Here is a 19,097-nt window from a genome sequence, read left to right as displayed (position 1 = left end):
TTTCACCTAAAGTAAATGAGTTCGTGGGAAGTTACCAAGCCGGTTTCATCGACGGCCGGTCGACAACGGACCAGATCTTCACCGTACGGCAAATCCTCCAGAAATGCCATGAATACCAGGTCCCAACGCATCACCTGTCCATCGACTTCAAAGCGGCATACGACAGTATCGACCGCACTGAGCTATGGAAAATCATGGACGAGAACAGCTTTCCCGGGAAGCTGACTAGACTGATAAAAGCAACGATGGACGGTGTGCAGAACAGCGTAAGGATTTCGGGTGAACTATCCAGTTCATTTGAATCCCGACGGGGACTGCGACAAGGTGACGGACTTTCCTGCCTACTATTCAACATCGCCCTGGAAGGTGTTATGCGACGAGCCGGGCTCAACAGCCGGGGTACGATCTTCACGAAATCCAGCCAATTTGTCTGTTTTGCGGATGACATGGATATTATTGCTAGAACATTTGGAACGGTGGCAGAACAGTACACCCGCCTGAAACGTGAAGCAGCAAAGGTCGGACTGGTGGTGAATGCGGCTAAGACAAAGTACATGCTGGTAGGTGGGACTGAGCGAGACAGGACAAGCCTTGGCAGCAATGTTACGATAGACGGGGATACTTTCGAGGTGGTAGAAGAATTCGTCTACCTTGGTTCCTTGCTAACGGCTGACAATAACGTGAGCCGTGAAATACGAAGGCGCATCATCAGTGGAAGTCGTGCCTACTATGGGCTCCAGAAGAAACTGCGGTCAAAAAAGATTCACCCCCGCACCAAATGTACCATGTACAAGACGTTAATAAGACCGGTGGTTCTCCACGGACACGAGACATGCACACTAAGATCAGCTCGGTATTTTCTCCATCTTTTGACTGAGTTCTCAACAGCAGATTTAACTCGGTACGCTCGGTTATTTATTTTGCGGATATTCTGTAAATGAGTTACCGAGCTCAGCTCACAAACTGTCAAAAGTTACTGAAGCACGGTAAATATCGTTACTGGTGAACGGTAAATACGTTTACCGAGGGTACCGAAATAAATCTGCTGTTGAAAACTCAGTAAAAAGATGGAAAAAATACTGAACTCAGTGAAAAAATTACTGAGCTGGAACATCTGAATCTTAGAGTGTGGACGATGCTCGAGGAGGACCTGCAAGCACTCGGAGTTTTCGAGCGACGGGTGCTAAGGACGATCTTCGGCGGCGTGCAGGAGAACGGTATGTGGCGGAGAAGGATGAACCACGAGCTCGCTGCACTTTACGGCGAACCCAGCATCCAGAAAGTGGCCAAAGCCGGAAGGATACGATGGGCAGGGCATGTTGCAAGAATGCCGGACAACAACCCTGCAAAGTTGGTGTTTGCTAACCATCCGGTTGGTACAAGAAGGCGTGGAGCGCAGAGAGCACGATGGGCGGACCAGGTGGAACGTGATCTGGCGAGTGTTGGGCGTGACCGACGTTGGAGAGCTGCAGCTGCAAATCGAGTATTATGGCGGCAAATTGTTGATTCAGTATTATCATGAATTTGATGTTAACTAAATAAATGAATGAATCATATCTAAGCATCATATTATGATCGTGTTTAAATCGTGTTTGTTGGAAATTAGCTAAGAATTATCCGCGCAGAAGATCGAAACGATGATTAGGGATTAGGGGCATAATGGACACCCTAAGCAAATGAGTACGTAAAGCCTGTATAACAAAGTAAAACTTAACATATTATCAGTTGACTTGTAACTTTAACTTGTTTCCAACGTCTTTCAATCATTTACAGCAGGTAGAATGTCTTTATTGTGAAGAAATAATGAATTATAAACCGTGTGTTTTTCAGGGCTGGCAGGAAAGGTACGGGGCGAAATAGACGTGGCATAATGGACACCCCTGCATATAAAATATTCATTGGTTACATCGACCAAAGTCGTGAGCGAGCTGTGAAGGCAACTCTCCACGCGATGAATGTAAATTTCATTCACGCTGTGGAAAGTTGCCTTCACAGCTCGCTCACGACTTTGGAATGCGTGTGCGACCCCTATGTTATTCGGCAAACTTTCAGATAAAACTACAAGGTTAAATTCATCCATACATTGTTTTTCGGTAGCATGCTTCTGAACTGAGATAATAGCAAATGAATGTAAATCTTTGCAAATGAATGGTTGCAACCTTGTTTAAAACGATTTCAGTCAACCAGAGCTCTCTTCAAAACAGAAGCGATTCCTTTTCATTTGCATGACTTGTCACTCAAATGAACAGCCGGACACAAAGCTTGAAAAAACCCGGAAAAAATCCGCCAGATAGGTTCTGATACCTGATCGAATGTTGGACCACTGTTGAGCCTACATCAAATAACTGTTGGCTCTTTTTTTCTTTTTTATTTAGCGATTTTCTGCCGTAGGCAGGTTCATCCCGAGTCTCGGTCTATAGGACGATCCAGAAGGGTTCGTCTGAAACTGTTGAGTCTATGTTTATGTTTATGTTTATTTATGTTTCATCTGACAATATGTCTTAATGGAAAAGTAATAAAAATAATAATAATAAAAAAACTCCTAACATTGACATTAACAGGAAAATAAAACTCATCATAAGTAGTCACAATACACAAGCACAATAACAATAATCAAATAATTAAAATACTAAGAATATCTTACGAACTATCATAATCAACGCTGACGTCTATTCTCCTCATGCAGCAGCCGTTCAATCCGATGTCGGAAGCATAGGGTAGAGCAGTTAAAATCGAACACTACGTAGTACTCATTAAAGCGTGACGACATATACCGTACAGGGTCATGTAGTGCGTAATTCGTTGCTCGAGCTGGGAGATACAGAATGTTCCTAGTACGAAGGGGTCTCTCTGGAGCATATAATTGTAGTTCGGCAAGAATTCCAGGAGAATAAATTTCACCAACCAGAACTTTAGCTACAAATACTGCTTGAGCGATCGACCTCCTGTGTTCCAGCGTGTCTATACCCAGCAGCTGACAACGGTGTTCATAAGGCGGGAGGTTGTTCGGATCGTTCCAAGGCAGATGGCGCAGGGCATACCGAACAAATTTCTTCTGGATCGACTCCAATCGAGATATCCAAACTCTTTGGTACGGGCACCAGATGATCGATCCAAACTCTAACAGAGAGCGAACCAGAGAGCAGTACAGTGCTTTAAGGCAAAGTGGGTCACGAAATTCGTCGGCAATCTTGAATATGAAACCTAGTTGCCTGCTCGCTCGCGTAACTATGTCACAGTAATGGGGCCTAAAGGATAGAGCGGAGTCCAATAATATTCCGAGATCGCGAGTAACTTCCACGTGCTGAAGTGACACATTGTTGATCGTATAATCAAACAATATTGGTTTTTGCCTACGATGGAAACTGATGAAGTTGCATTTGTGCACGCTGAGTGTGACGAAGTTTCTACTGCACCATTCACTGAAGTCATTAATAAATTCCTGCAGCTGCAAACAATCTAGAAGGCATCGTACTACTACGAAAATCTTAACGTCGTCTGCGAAGAATGTGCGGCATCCATTTGGAAGCACGAACCCCACATCGTTCAGGAAAATGGAGAAGAGAAGTGGTCCCAAGTTACTACCTTGAGGAATACCCGAGCTGTTATTAAAGCAGTCGGAGTGAGCTGATCCTAATCTGACACAGAGTTTGCGATTTGTCAAGTATGATTTAAACCACTGCACCAAGCTCGACGAAACCCCAAGTTTTCCAAGCTTCGCTAGTAATATGGAGTGATCCACACGGTCAAATGCAGCCTTCAGGTCGGTGTAGATGGTGTCCACTTGCGCTCCCGATTCAATATTGCGTAGGCAGAGAGATGAAAGGAGCAAGGTTCGTCGAGATCGATCTTTTCGGGTAGAAGCCGTGCTGGTCCGGTGATATGTAGTTTTTGCAGTGACCAAAGAAAGCATCGTAGACGATTATCTCCAGTACTTTGGAGCAAGCACAGAGCGATGTAATCCCTCGGTAATTCTCTGCGTTCTGCTTGTCACCTTTCTTGAAAACTGGAAACATGAAAGAAGATTTCCACCGGTCCGGAAATGTGCGCTGAAGCAAGGACAGATTATACAGTTTTACTAATGGCAAGATGAGCTCAGCAGTGCATTTCTTCAGGATACATGGTGGGATATTATCTGGTCCTCCAACATTAGAATGCTTCAACTTGTTGATAGCCAAATCAACCATCTCTGGAGTAATAGTGAAGACGTTGAACGCGAAGACATTGCTAGGTGTATTGCTGAGTGCCAGATCAACTTGATCATTAGTGGCGGTGGTGTCGTTGAATACTTGCTTAAAGCGGTCTGCCAGCAAGTTACTCTTGTCAAGTGCAGAATGAGCACGTCTTTCACCCAGGAAAATTTCGGCAGGAAGGCCTTCCTCATTTTTCTTGGTTTTCACGAACGACCAGAATGCCTTAGGATTACGATGGAGCCTATACTGCATGCGCCTTGTGTAGCGTTTGTAGAGATAACGATTGTAGCTGCGATAATCATTGCTTGCCAGGGCAAAGGCGCGTTTGGTGAATGCATTCTTATTTACACTATATTTCCTAAGTGCTTTGGACCTCAACCGTTTCAACTTTCGCAAATGTCCATTACCCCATACTGACTTGGGAGTTGGACGTTGTTGAGGAACATGATCTGCAATTATCTGACTCATTGTATGAGTAAATTCGTCAACAGCCTCATTAACACAAGAACACGTGTCGAGAAAATTCCAGTCAACTTGCGTGAGTGCTTGCGTTATGGAGTCAAAATCCGCTCTGGAGAAGTCCAGAGCCAGCGCATCTCCAATATTTTCATAGAGAATGGGAACAGAGATATTAATCGCTATTTCTAAAGCGGGATGATCAGCCTAGTTGGGATCAGGTGTTACATCAACCATTGTCCATCCCGAATAGAAAATTATGATTCATGGTATCGTGCATATTATAAGATGTTCATTTGTAGAATAATAACGATAGACGTAATAATAAATTTATAATTGAATGATTCAAGTCTTTGAAATGAGATCATTTGATACTTTTCAGTTATCATACTATTAATGATAACGATTCATTCTATGATTATTGATCCATTTTTAATCATCCATTTTCAACTAATGTGCTGTATGCAATCAATCATTATAGTGTTTTTCATTGGATTTAGATCCCACAGTCATAATCGAAACGTAAATATGATATAAATATGATATAAACGTACCTTGTGATTATATGCATATTGTATGTCGCAGATTTTGTGGAGCGATAGATGCATTCCCGTGTACATCCTCCGTCCCTTCGTCGTCACTAAACTGTTTTTAAATACCTACACCTGCATCGGTCATCACTCTTAATCGATCCGAAGAATACTGCTGCCTCCAAAGTTTCTTTTTTCCTCTCACCATTAGAACATCACTGGGTTTCAGCCGACCGCCAGCATTGATTATATTTGGTGTAGTGCATAAACACCACACGAGAAGCAACAACAAAACAGCTTGATCACGCTAATATCACGGTTCGATTCCCGATCCTCTAAATAAAAAACGCCGAGGAAGTAAACAATGATTCACGAAATCGTAGCTGAACTTGACAGTGTCCGACAAAGTACCCGCAGGGATGTGCTTTTTTTCGGTCGATAAAGTAGATGTGTGAAATATTTCCGTTTTATTATAACATGTATAATTCGGTAAAATTTTTGTTCGAGAAATCTGGCATTTTTGAATGGTAACGATACTTAACAACCCATTCGGCCTATCATCAAAGTTCCCAAAATGATAAATTCTATCATCAAAGTGATTTGTCCTATTATCGATTTATAATCCACTTTATGATTGCATGAATTATAACTAAATCATACACTGTACAATTGATGTATGATACCGTTTCATTCGGGATCACAGCTTAATTGAGACAGGATACTTGACTAGCACCAAATTAAATATGGGTCATACCACAATAGGGTAAGGGAGGTATTTTGGACCCCTTTAGGAAGTGGATGAACAATTCAGCGAAAAAAGAATGTTCCCACTTCAAAATATGGATAATCTCAGTAGGCATTACGTAGAGCAACTCGATTGTCGCAAAAGGCCAAACAGAACTCAAAACTGTTGTAGTAAATACAAGAAATATCAAAACTCCTGAAGCATCTCGGGCTTCTATTTTGGACCACCTGATTTTATTTTGGACCACCAAGTGCACATATTTTGGCCCCGCAAATTAAACTTCAATTGATTGATTAATTGAAAGCCACCTAAGCATAAAATTAAACATAGTAAAAACTACGTGAAGTTTAAATCTTTTCTATTCATTTTTTGAGGCAGGGAACGTTTAAAAATTACGTAAAAAAAGATAAAAATTTGTTGCAATTGCCGATTTTTACGCATTGTAATATAATGTTTCATAAAAATAATGTTACGCAAAACGTGTATTTATTAACTATTGCATGACGTCAGTCACCATGCATAAATTACGTAACGCCTCATAGAAGTGTGAAAGTCTAGTGGTTTTACTAAATATAAAGGCGTTCCACACATACTGTAATGAGTGGAAAGGCCATCAAAAATAAAGTAATTTGAATGATACGTAAATGGTCAAACATACATTAGATAACACATTGTCTCAGTCATCAACTGATTGCCGAGAAGGACAACTTTTCTTAACTGGATGACTGAACACCTGAAAATTTCAACTTGTCGAAAAGTTGTTATGACACAAATCTAATCGAAATTTTTTACTTGGCGAAAAGTTGTTAGAACAAATCGAACCCACAACAATCTTATTGTAAAATAAACGTATAACAACCCAGATCACGGGAGGTCCCAACTCCCAACTTATTCTATTAATCTGTTTTTAGAGTACATTAAATTGGCATGAATAATTTCTCCCTTTAGAAGGAACTGGAGAGATAGATCTGACAGGTGGTCCAAAATTTGTCCACATCTGATTACGTTGAACATATTTTGGCCATACCTCAAACCACCATTTTAATAAATATTATCGCTCCACCGAGGTTAAGAACAGTTTATTTTAAGTTCTTACAAGGCCCTAACTACATTCACATGAAATAAATATTTATTTGTAAAATTTGATACCTCTTCGAAGCCGACTACAAATTTGTCACCTTCTTTGTTTTCGGTGCTTATCCGTGCGTTTCATTGGAAGTGAAAACATTTTCACTATTTTTGATACTGAACAGCATATTTAACTTACATTCAAAATTAAGGTCATCACATAGTTGAATACTTTTCGTGTTCCAATAAAAATTTACCAAGATTTAGTAGAGATTATGTGATAATTATCATAAAACTCCCTAGGTGGGCCAAAATACCTGCCCGGTCCAAAATACCTCCACTACCCTATTCCTAAATAATGGACGCAGTGGTTAAAAGGCTCTACAGATGAGGAAAGAAAAACGGGATCGACGGAATCGCGTGCATGCGAGTGGCGATTGTAGCAAAATGTTATGGGAGAATGCGAGGTTCGCTTACGTTTTCATCGATATCTCATTGTTGAAGCGGTCAATGCTCACCTAAATATTTTATTATCGTTGCAGCACCAAATCGAAATCGTCCCTTAAAGCACATGCATATGCACGCAACCTGAGATTGGCAGATTCTAATACAATTGGGTATGAAACATATACAAATATTGTATTAGGGCCTTGCAAATACAAAAATTGGTAGGTGGCAGTATACCAAAAATTGTATTGGCTTCCTAGAATCTGGAAAAGGAAAATTTCGCATGTGTGCGTGTGCTCTGTCGCACTGGTTTCTCATTATTTGTTCTATTTTTAGACTGATCATGGCAGCAGCGGCGGCATCAAATACCAATACATGTTTAAAAAGAAATACGGGCGGCGGCGGGAATCGAACCGAGACACTATCATGGTGATACACAGTATCCTGCACTCTAACCAGCACGGCTATAACTGCACATGAATAGACAAGAGGCTGAAAGCCATCATGATCAACACAAACGTGGCTTGGTGATGGAAGTGATACAGCCGCCACACTGCACAATGGGTCCAGAGCCGTATTTGCGAAGACAAAACTGTTTAAGCTTCAGCTTTAAGTTTTTAGACACATATTGTGTTTTAGAAAGTTTATTTTCAATTGTTAACCCTATTCCCTATTGTTGATATGTTAGGGTGGTTCGTCTGGTTAAACTGATTCAAAAATCTGCTTTCTAATAATTTTATTTGCGATGCCATGATGGATGGTGATGGATCGTTTAATTAGAAATTCCACCAATAAACGGCAAATTCTAAATTTCATACATCTCAGGACTCTCACCACTTAGAAAGTTGGTGTCTTCGACAACGTTGTTAAGTGAGTCAAGGGCTTACAGTTAATGGTCCACTAGGCGGCGCTAGTTACACATTTGCAAAATCATTCAAATGATTGATATTTTTTCGTGAAGTAATCAACAAGCTGTAAGTTTGTTTTCTTTGAACGTGTCTAAGTCAAGTCAAAGGTTTTTCAAAGAGCTATGTATTATTCATAATTGTGCAATGTCGCATTTCATTCGGTTCACTTGATCCAGAGATATAGCAATTAAACGAAGAACACTCAAATATGAACTACTTTATAAGAGTTGCTCCAATCTATATTATATATATATAAAAATGCAGTGGCATACGTGGGACCGCGCATAACTTGCGAACGGTAGGTCCGATTTTGATCGTCTTAGTTATGTTCTGTTAGTTTTCACCCAAGGAAGATTTATGAGGCAAAAAACTTGGAAAAATTGAGAGTTTTTGAAAATCGATCTTCCATACATTTTGTGACCGGGGACTTGGTCTTGGATTGAAGCTTGAAACGTCAAAAAACGCAGTAGGCAAGACAAAGTTTGCCGGGGACAGCTAGTTTTATGTAAAGTTATCCAATCGAGCCCAAATTTGTACCGTTTATAGCTTACTAGTTGTGCAACTGGCAGAAAAAAATTGAGAATATTTGGTGCATTTTTGAAAAAGTTACAGCTTGCTGAATATATTTGAAATAATAAATAAAAGTTGCATGCTTCAATTAATTCGTAACTAGCGCCGCCTACTGACAGAACCTTGAACCAATCAGCTAATCAACTGAGCGGCCGTAACCAACCTAACAACATCGCCGAAGACATCAACTTTCTAAGTGATCTGAGTCCTGAGATATATGGAATACAATATTTGTTTGCTCATTAGCGCTGCCTTGTGGTGGAATTTTGAATCAAACGGCTCATCATTTGTTAGTTCTTGACCAGCCAAATAATATTGCCGAAGACACCAACTCTCTAAGTAACCAGGATTATGAGATATTTGATATAAACATTTCATCAGTGTTACGTCTGTTTGTCTCTGGTATGACAGATATCACAGACAGCAAGACGTAGCACTGGCGAAATTTCCAAACCGTACATCTTAGCACCATGATCATGATTACTTAAATATTCGGTATACTTGGCAAAGTTATTAGGCCAGCCAAGGTTTTACTGGTGATGGGCCGTTTGATTCAAAATTCCACCACTAGGTAGCGCTGACGATAAATTAATTATTATATTCCATATATCTCAGAACTCTGATTACTTAGAAAGTTGGTTTCTTCGGCAATATTGTTTGGTTTATTAAGGCGTTTCAGTTGATTAGCTGATTGGTTCAGGATTCTGTCAGTAGACGGCGTTAGTTGCAAATTAGTAGAAGCATGTATCTTAACTTGCTATAATGTGTAGGGAATATTCCCAAATTTTATCTGCTAGTTGCACAACTAATTGGCTATAAATGGTACAAATTTGAGCTCGATTGGATAGTTTTACATGAAGCTGGAGCGACTCTAGTAAAATGTTTCATATTTGAGTGTTCTTCGTTAAACTGCTATATCTCTGGATTAAGTGAACCGAATGAAATGAAATTTTGCACATTTATGACTAATATATAGCTCTTTGAAAAACCTTTGACTTGACTTAAATATGTTCAAAGAAAACTAAATTACAGCTTTTTGATTGCTTTACGAAAAAAAACATTCATTTCCATAATTTTGCAAATGTGTAACTTGCGCTTCCTTGTGGCAAAATTTCGAAACAAGTGGACCATTAACTGTAAGCCCTTGACCTACCAAACAACATTGTCAAAGACATTAACTTTGTAAGTGACCAGAATTCTGAGATATATTAAATTTAAAATTTGCTTGACCTCTAGCACCGCCTAGTGGTATATACAAAAGCATGCTAAGTTTTAAAAATTGCCTTAAACATTTTTAGCAAGTTGTATCCTTTTATACACGCAGAAAAAAGCATGGTAAAATCAAAAATATTTCAGGTAAACTCAAATAAATTGTCAATTTGTTCTGGCCACAAAAATAAAACTGTTTGGAGCAAATCGAACGTCACATTTGAAGCAAATTCAATCCATTTTTGAAACAAACATGTATCTTCTGACTGGTTATGTTAGAAACAAATGTAAAATTTTTGTTTTTTTTTTGTGGCAGGTCGGCCCTACGGAAATATTTGTTTTCCAACTAAATTTACAAAATTATTTCCTTCTCTAGGAAAATCCACTTCCCGCGTGGCACTTTCAATGCCAACATCATGTAGATAACATACGCTCCCGAAATCAATGGGATTTCGTGGAAACTTTTGGTGAAACTTGCCTTTTTTGCAAGAGGAAATCTTGTTTGGTGATGCAGCTGGAACTTGAGAGTTTTGTTTATGTTCTCGACGGCGGAACGGGGGGCTCTTCAATGGGTATTGTAGAAATCAATATGTAATTGAGCGAGTAATTGAGTTTGTTTTAAAAATTAATATTTTAGTTTTAAATATTTTATCTGTTTACCGAATAAACATGAATATTTTTGTTTCAAACGAACGAAATTTGTCTCCGTGTAAAGTCCACCAAAACTATTCAAATTTTGATTACTTGTTCCTCAACGAGTTTGATTTAATTGGTGCAAATTTGGGCTTGATTGATTATTCAACTTTACACGAAATTAGAGCCCTTCTATCTATATCCAGTTTTTGACTACCGTTTATCAAATTACTGTGCCTTAGGACTAAGCGAACCGAATTAAATTAAATTTTGAAAGCTTGTGACTAATGTATTGGTCTTCATGTATCGTTGGACTCGACTAAAATATGACCAAAGGCAAAAAAGCTGAAATTTATTGAAAACTTTTCGAAAAGTTCTAATGATTCGAATGTTTTATCCAAAAGCTGAAAGTCTCTTGAATAAAGACAAATCAATCAAATCAATCGAATGTTTTATTTTTGTAAATTTGCTATAACTTTGTAAAACAGTCTGATATTGTATGGACAATAATTAATCAGCAGATTTTTGGATAAGCCACACTTGATTGACCGTAATCATTTCACAATAATGAAAAAAAAAAAAAGAAATGACAGAACTTGGCAGAAACATTTTTGTCTTCGTAAATACGACTCTAGACCCATTGTGCACTGAAAAGCCCGCATCCAGCAGGTTGATGTTTGCAAGTGGAAAATTCCATGTAGACAATAGGACGCGAAGCTCAGCAGCGAAGCGAAAGTTATTTTTAGACGCAACCCGGTTCAACTTCTCGGGTTTGAATGGAGGTGTTTGTGTGTAGTGGTATGGAAGCTATGGAACCGTGTAGCGCACCTTAATACAACGAATGGATTATGATTTATCACATTTTCTGTACGTTTTTAATACATAAATTGGTAGAAAAGGCATATCTCAATTTTTGGTAGCTTTTCTTGTTTTGCGTGTGACGAGTGCTGTAAAAATGAGTTTTGTAACGAGTTGCATGCAACATTTTTTTGCAATGACAAACAATATTCACTAGAATATGATCACTATCAGTATCATCGAGCTTCTTGGTAGTTGAATGGGAACGACCATGTGCTCTATCACGAAATCTGGATCAAGCAAGCCATGTTATAACCGTCGCAGTTTTTCAAACTCCTACAGGTAACACAGATTTTCAATCAATAGAATTATGTTTCATAATGCAACCCAAATGAGTTGTTTCATAATGCAACCCAAATGAGTTGCATTATGAACCGTAATGCAATTGTTAACAATCACTCATTTAACAGGCACCACTATGACAACCATAATACAAATAAACAGCTGAGATATTAACGAAAGAGAGGGAAACCAAAGAGAGCCTCTCTTCTGCAGATTGGACCTTTAGACACTGCGCCATCCTAGAGATGGTTAGGTGCAGCATCCAAAGCAAAACATAATCTTCTCATGACTCAATGATGATCACTCCTGAACTTGTGTTCAGCAGTGGTGAATTAGCACAGCACGTGGTAATCAACTGAACAACGCCTTATACTTCAACAGCTGTTCAGCCCAAAACACGTGTTTTCCATTCTGATTTCGCTGTCAGTATTTTTATCGCACGGTGAGAAAACTTGTATCGAATGCGGCCAAAAAGTGTTGGTCCTTATTGAAGATATTGTTTCCAGACGAACTAATTGCGATATGAATATGTTTTTATTTTTATTGTTAAATATCGATCTTTAAAAATGTATGACAATATGTGGTGCGGTATGGTCTTGGACATGGTGCATTCACAGCATCTGATCAGGTAATCTACTCATGCTCAGTCGAAGATCCGTTAAGCATTTTTTTATTTATGCTTTTGTCATGGAATTTTGATATTATGTTCAATAAATAGTGCATAAGGATGTTTAGGGATACTTCCCGAGCAGGAGAAAATAGCTGAAGAATAACTAACTCAGGTATGGAAAACCGAATACCTACAACCTGAATGAGGTATTAAGTAGCCCTGCATAAGAGGTAAAATACCTAAAATCATAACTGGTGTGTATTCTGTGCATAACGCGTGAATAATGATATTAGGTATGGCAATACCTAAATAATAATCGGCGATATTCCCATACAAATAGCGATTTTTCCATAATTCAATAATACCTCAAGCAGTCCTCAACACCAAACCAATAACTCGTTGAAGTATTGCATCAATACCTGCAAAATACCAAAATAAGTTATTTTCAATACCTGGACAACCTACCAATACCTTGTCTTGGTATGATATCTGACTTTGGTATGCTCTAGTTATGTGGCAGTTATTCATTCCTGCTCGGGTTGAAATGTATCGATTTCTGAATGCTGTTTGGATATCTAGGTGACTGTGGGAGTAATATTTAGTAAACACGAGAGCACTGAAATGCCAAATGCATCGATCCAAGCGTCTCGTACAATCGAACTGCTGCGGAAGATAAAAAATATAATAATTAAGGTACAAGATATCTTGTTACAGACTAATAATAATAAATAAATGCCTCATTTTTACGTTGATTATGTCTCTTGGCACTCAATGTTAAACTACATAATACTATTCTGTTTTATTTTATGTGATTCGTTTAAAATTTTGGTTCTTTAATAACTTGGTTGTCTAAACAGTTTTAGCCATGATTTATCCCATAATCCGAACAAAGTTCGAGTCAAACTATGACGGGCTGAAGGCGTTTATTTGACAAGTGAAAGCACATTGTTCAGGAGCATAAGCTTATCGATACATCAGTTTAATAAGATGCAGACAAATGTTTTGTTAAACCCTTTTGTTAAGGAATCAATGCTTGTCGAATAAATTTCTTGTTAAACTTTTGAAAAATGTTTTAATTTATCATTGTTGATACCGATGAGGAAAGTTGAACATTGGCTATTTTCTTAATTGAAAAACCATTTAAACAGTAATGTGTAGAGCATAATTTTAGTTCAGCTATCATTACCATTATTAAGCAACAATTCAGCAAGCTTGCTTGTTTGTGACTTGCAATTGTTAGTTGGGTAGTGCGGAAAAGTAGGCCGTTAGGATATTGAAACGGCAAGTATAATAGTTATTTATGTATCGAGTTGCAAAATGATGATTTTTACAGCACGAGCTGTACATTTATCCAACGAGGCTTGCCGAGTTGGATAAATACGACGAGTGCTGTAAAAATCGAGTTGTGCAACGAGTTGCAAACAATTTTTTTTTGCAATGAAAGATAAACTTTCATTAAAATATGAGTTTTCATCAATATCATCGGTGGTTCAACCACCGCGAAGTGCTCGATTGTGCAAGAAACAAAAATTTGGATCAAGCATGCCGTGCTATAACCGTCACAGTTTTTCAAGGACTAGCCGTGGAAACTGAGGTCAAACTGAGCTGAGGTTGTCAATCAAACAATTGCATTATGATTCATAATGCAACCGAAATGAGTTGCATTATGAACCACAATGCAATTGTTTGGTATCGTGCGGAAAAGTAGGCCGTTACCTCAGCGAAATGACAAGTATAAAGTACAATATTATAGTGCCGGGTTGCAAAAAATGAATTTTATGGTGCCTGTGGTATTTATCAATATCTTGTAGTCACTAACTAATCTATATTAATCCTTTATTGAAGTCCAATCTTTACACTATATCAGTATTAATGACGTGTCTGCTGCCTACCGATGACTGTCGTCCGTTTTTGTCAGTCTCCTCGCTTGCTGCGATCCCCAGGAGTTGAACTCGACTACCACATCTCCTTTTTTCCACAAAAACAAAAGACTAAGCGTCCTCAGTAGAGTGGATGATGTAATCTTGTTGCCACAAAGGACGGGTCACGCGGCGACAAGGGCGAGGTACAGATCCAAATTCTAAAGCGGGTGGCTCATCCTCGATTGCTGGAAGTTCTTCGATTCCAGGGCTAAGATCAAAAGCAGGAATCTTCTTCACATGGGCTACATTTCTCTCGATGACTCGGTACTGTCTTTTGATAGCTGAATTCGCACGTCGCATGTCAATGCATAAACGTACATTACCATCATCTTTGATGACGATTACCATCGGGGACACCCATGGGCTTGGTTTATCGACCTTCTCGATAATCCCGGACCTCAACAAACGATTGATTTGGTCTTCAACTTGTTGACGCAATGCGATTGGAACACGACGAACGTGCTGCACCACTGGAGTAACACTTTCATCGATTTCAATGCGTAATTTAATCCCTTTGATTGTAGGAAATTTTTCAACCGGGCTGTCAGCAACATGTTGCACCGTCTCCTCAACAGTGCTAGGGAGACCGATCAGGAGGACCCCTAACTCTTTGGCAGTGTCTCGTCCCAGTAAATTTTGTTTACCGCCTATCACGACATAAAATTCAGCACTCAACGGCTTACGAGAACCATCGACCACCCGAATTTCGGCATCAAATGTGCACAGAATTTCCAACGTTCCCCGTTGAGCGTAGGCACAAAGACGTTTGTCGGAAGCTTTTACGTTGGTGATATACGCGCTTCTTTCTTTCAAGTATTTCCACGTGGATTCGTCGATGATGTTGAACTTCGAGCCTGAATCAATCATCATTTTAACCAACACTTGTCCAACCTTACACCAAATCATCTCATCGTGGTTGTCACTAATGGCATAGACGAACGACTTCTCTCGAACATCTTTTCTTACACCCAACTTCTGCACTTCAATGTCGCCGGTCCTCGGTACCTTTATACGATCAGTATGCTGCCGCCCGCCAGGTTCTTCCAACTTACGCTTTTTCGGGATTGACGGTTGCATCTTGTATTTCTTTGGATCCGTTCTGCATTTCTTGGCGAAGTGACCAAAATAGTTACAAATACGACACTGCTCATTCTTTGCCGGGCAAACGTCTTCTGGCTTGTGCGGCCTATTTCCACATCTGCCGCATTCAGTGGTCATTCGTCCATGGGTCCAGCGACCGGCCTGGTCGTTCGAGGCCTTTTCTTCGATTTTGTTCACCAGAGCACCACTGCGATTCGCTTGCATGTTTCCTAGTCCTTGAGCATGCTGGTTCAGTTCGCGAACTTGTTGTTGAATGGACAAATGCGAATTCACGAGTTTCGTCAAATCGTCTAGATTTATATTGGATTTCTCCAGAATTTTCCGACGCAAATCCGGAGGGGCTAACATCACCACTTTATCGACTACAGCCGCATCTCTACTTTCGCGCTCAGTAGAACCAAATTGGCATTTGTTTGCAGCTGTTTTTGCTGGCCGATGGCGCCAAGGTCCAAAACGAGTAACGTTCGAAAGTATCGTGCCTTTTTGGTGCGAAATATTCGTCCAACCTACGAATTACCGTGCTAAATTCATCTTCGCCTTCGGGAGCTTCGTCGTCATGTGTAGTTAAGTTTTCATAGACACGTTGAAGTTGTCGTCCTCCTACAGCTAGGAAAATGCTTTTCAGCTTCCTCCGCTTCTTTTTGCTCAGAGCCTCAGCGACATACTCAAATTGCTTTTTGTGGTCGAACCACGTTTGCCGAAGTTCGGATAAGGGCACGTTTTCGCAATCGAAAGGCGGAATCTTAAATAGTTGATCCTCCATTGTCCAGCTATCAAAAACAAATTTTGATAAATTAGTTTTGAGTTGATTTGTTTAAAGATTTGCCCAAATTTGAAAAAAAAATTCACCTTGTGTACCAAACTTTTTATAGATTACACCTACTCCTTTGACACTGTTATTATGACGCTCAGGGTCGCTATGGTAACTTCAACCTGTGTTATATACATTGAACCCTTACCAAAATGAACAACACTTTTACTTCCCAGCTGTTTCCTTAGCAATAATAAGTTGCCATGGTGATCAAATGCGCCAAGTGAAAATTTTCGCTTTGGTTTGGTAGTCCGTACTGCCCGGAAGATCAAAACCATACTTTGAATATTCCTATGCTGGTCGGATTTTCACCCGCCGCAAGGAGATATTCTTGCCCGCACCGGTTGGATTTTCATCCACCGCAAAGGCACCTCCCTTTTTCAAGGCGAAGTATTCTTGCCCGCACCGGTAGGATTTTCATCCACCGCAAAGGCACCTCCCTTTTTCAAGGCGAAGTATTCTTGCCCGCACCGGTAGGATTTTCATCCACCGCAAAGGCACCTCCCTTTTCCAAGGCGAAGTATTCTTGCCCGCACCGGTAGGATTTTCATCCACCGCAAAGGCACCTCCCTTTTTCAAGGCGAGATATTTTTTTTTCAAAATTTGGGCAAAACCCTCGAATAAATACTTACTTCAACTTCCCGCGCACACGTGGATTCACTTTTCGTCGCCAATATGTGGTATTTATCAATATCTTGTAGTCACTAACTAATCTATATTAATCCTTTATTGAAGTCCAATCTTTACACTATATCAGTATTAATGACGTGTCTGCTGCCTACCGATGACTGTCGTCCGTTTTTGTCAGTCTCCTCGCTTGCTGCGATCCCCAGGAGTTGAACTCGACTACCACAGTGCCTATTTGCAAAAAAAAAACAATTTTCGCCCCTACTTGGATTTCAACCAAAAGCATAATAATGTTTTGGAAAGCTTAGATTCCCAGCTTTCTAATGATGAGTTTAGATTTGAAATCGGTGGTTGCGAACACAGCAAAAATCGTGATTTCGTAATAAAATTCAAAATGGCGGCCAAATCTAAGATGGCTGCCATAACATTTTCAACATCAAATGAAAGGTCTATTGGGGAATCGGTATAATACGCGCCACTAGAGTAAAACGAGCTTCCCTTATATAATATAATTTTGCACATGACAAGTTTACACTAATCGATAGCATTTTTAATTTTCTATCTTCTCAATCAATACAAATTTGAATTCTACAAACTACAAATATTACAAATATTAAAATTGAAAAATGATTTTAACCATTTCTGTTGTCCCGGATAAAAAATTACCATTCATTACATGGTAAATATTATTAAAATATGGCTGGTTTTATTGTTCACAATAAAACACATAGTAGATATATTGTTACTTTTTACAATAGACATCAAGCCCATATAGTTCGTACAATAAGTGAACATTAGCTTTATTAGTGACTAATTGATTCGATTGTTTTTCAATAGCTCTATAATAATTTAAAGTTACTATCAGTAAAAATTAATTTAAGTTTTTAAATAGTTGCAAAAGTGCCTGCAAAGTTCTCATGGACTTTTTATTAAAAAAGAGTTTATTTCTTAATTACACTTAAAAACAATTCGTAACATATAAATAACAATAAATATTATTGTTGCTTGGATTATGTTTGTATAATCAAATACAAAATCACTTGACATATTTTTTTATAGTTTTCGTTTTAAATTTGAGTACAGTAGATGTTTCGGATATCGAATGTTATTCGCTAAAACTTCAACGACTGACAGACGTCAAGCCGTGTTGGCAGAGGAAGCTCTCAATGAATAACTGAGGAAGTACTTATAGAAAACTAGCTGAAAAGCAGGTTTAGCCAAGTGAGGATGTTACGACAAGAAAAAGATGAACAATGATTTTTCTAATGTTTTCCTAGTAAATAGTAAACCACCATTGATAACAATACAAATACAATTAGTTTAATGGGGTCAATTGAACCGATGTTAAAATAAACATGCAATAATATTTGTTGTTATGCAAACAGATTTCGCCTTTGAAAAACCAAAGAATTCATATTTCTCGTTTTTCTCTAGCATTTACAGATACTAATGGCCACATGAATTGTGAACGATTTATGGTATGGATCATACGACCTGAGGTCTGACTTGTGATATTTGGCAGTTATTTGAAAAGATTGAAGATAGATCTTATCAACAGCTGCCAAGCAATACTTACCAGACAGACATCAGAGTGTTTGATTCTAAAAAAAATGTGCATATCATTATGGCGGCCGTTAGTGCTCGTAAATGCTGGATATACATGTTAGCGAGAAATATAAATTCTATGGATTTTCAAAAGCGAAAACTGCTTACAAATAACAACAAATAGTATTGTATTTTTATTATAACAACGATTCATTTGACGCCATTCAATTAATATTATTTGTATTGTAAGAACAATGAAAAAACATTAAGATAAATTGTTTTCTTTTAAAAATGTCCCTAAAAATGTCTCATAAAAACACAATACATTCAATTGTTTTTCGCGAAAAAGTGTATGAAAATTTTCTCAAAATTTTATGGTTAAGATACATAACGACCACCATTTTTTATTGTAAAAGTGTCATTTACCATTCGCCGAATGGTATATAACTATAGGGGTGATGGTGAGTGTGCCACAATACGTTTAATGGTGAATATTTTTCGAAAAAATGGTGTTGTAACAATAAAATTTATCGTATTTTTATGATATATTTTATCAGGGGTAAGATTGCGAAAACTTTTTTC

At 38.7% G+C, this 19,097-nt stretch overlaps 1 protein-coding gene across 1 annotated transcript; it reads right to left on the bottom strand.

The window, feature by feature from the left end:
- Nucleotides 1-12,478: 12,478 nt before the first annotated feature.
- LOC134291304 (uncharacterized) lies at nt 12,479-18,570 on the bottom strand. The gene is made up of 2 exons (XM_062858870.1): nt 16,382-18,570; nt 12,479-16,302 (listed from the first exon to the last, which is right to left on the bottom strand). Exon 2 carries the CDS (start codon nt 15,878-15,880, stop codon nt 14,501-14,503), a length of 1,380 nt encoding a protein of 459 aa, XP_062714854.1. The 5' UTR covers nt 15,881-16,302; nt 16,382-18,570; the 3' UTR covers nt 12,479-14,500.
- Nucleotides 18,571-19,097: the final 527 nt, after the last annotated feature.

Source organism: Aedes albopictus, chromosome 3 (assembly GCF_035046485.1).
Source record: "Aedes albopictus strain Foshan chromosome 3, AalbF5, whole genome shotgun sequence".
In the NCBI taxonomy this organism is placed as follows: Eukaryota; Metazoa; Arthropoda; class Insecta; order Diptera; family Culicidae; genus Aedes; species Aedes albopictus.
The sequence above is the reverse complement of the archived record's forward strand: the minus strand, read 5'-3'. Positions and strand labels throughout refer to the sequence as shown.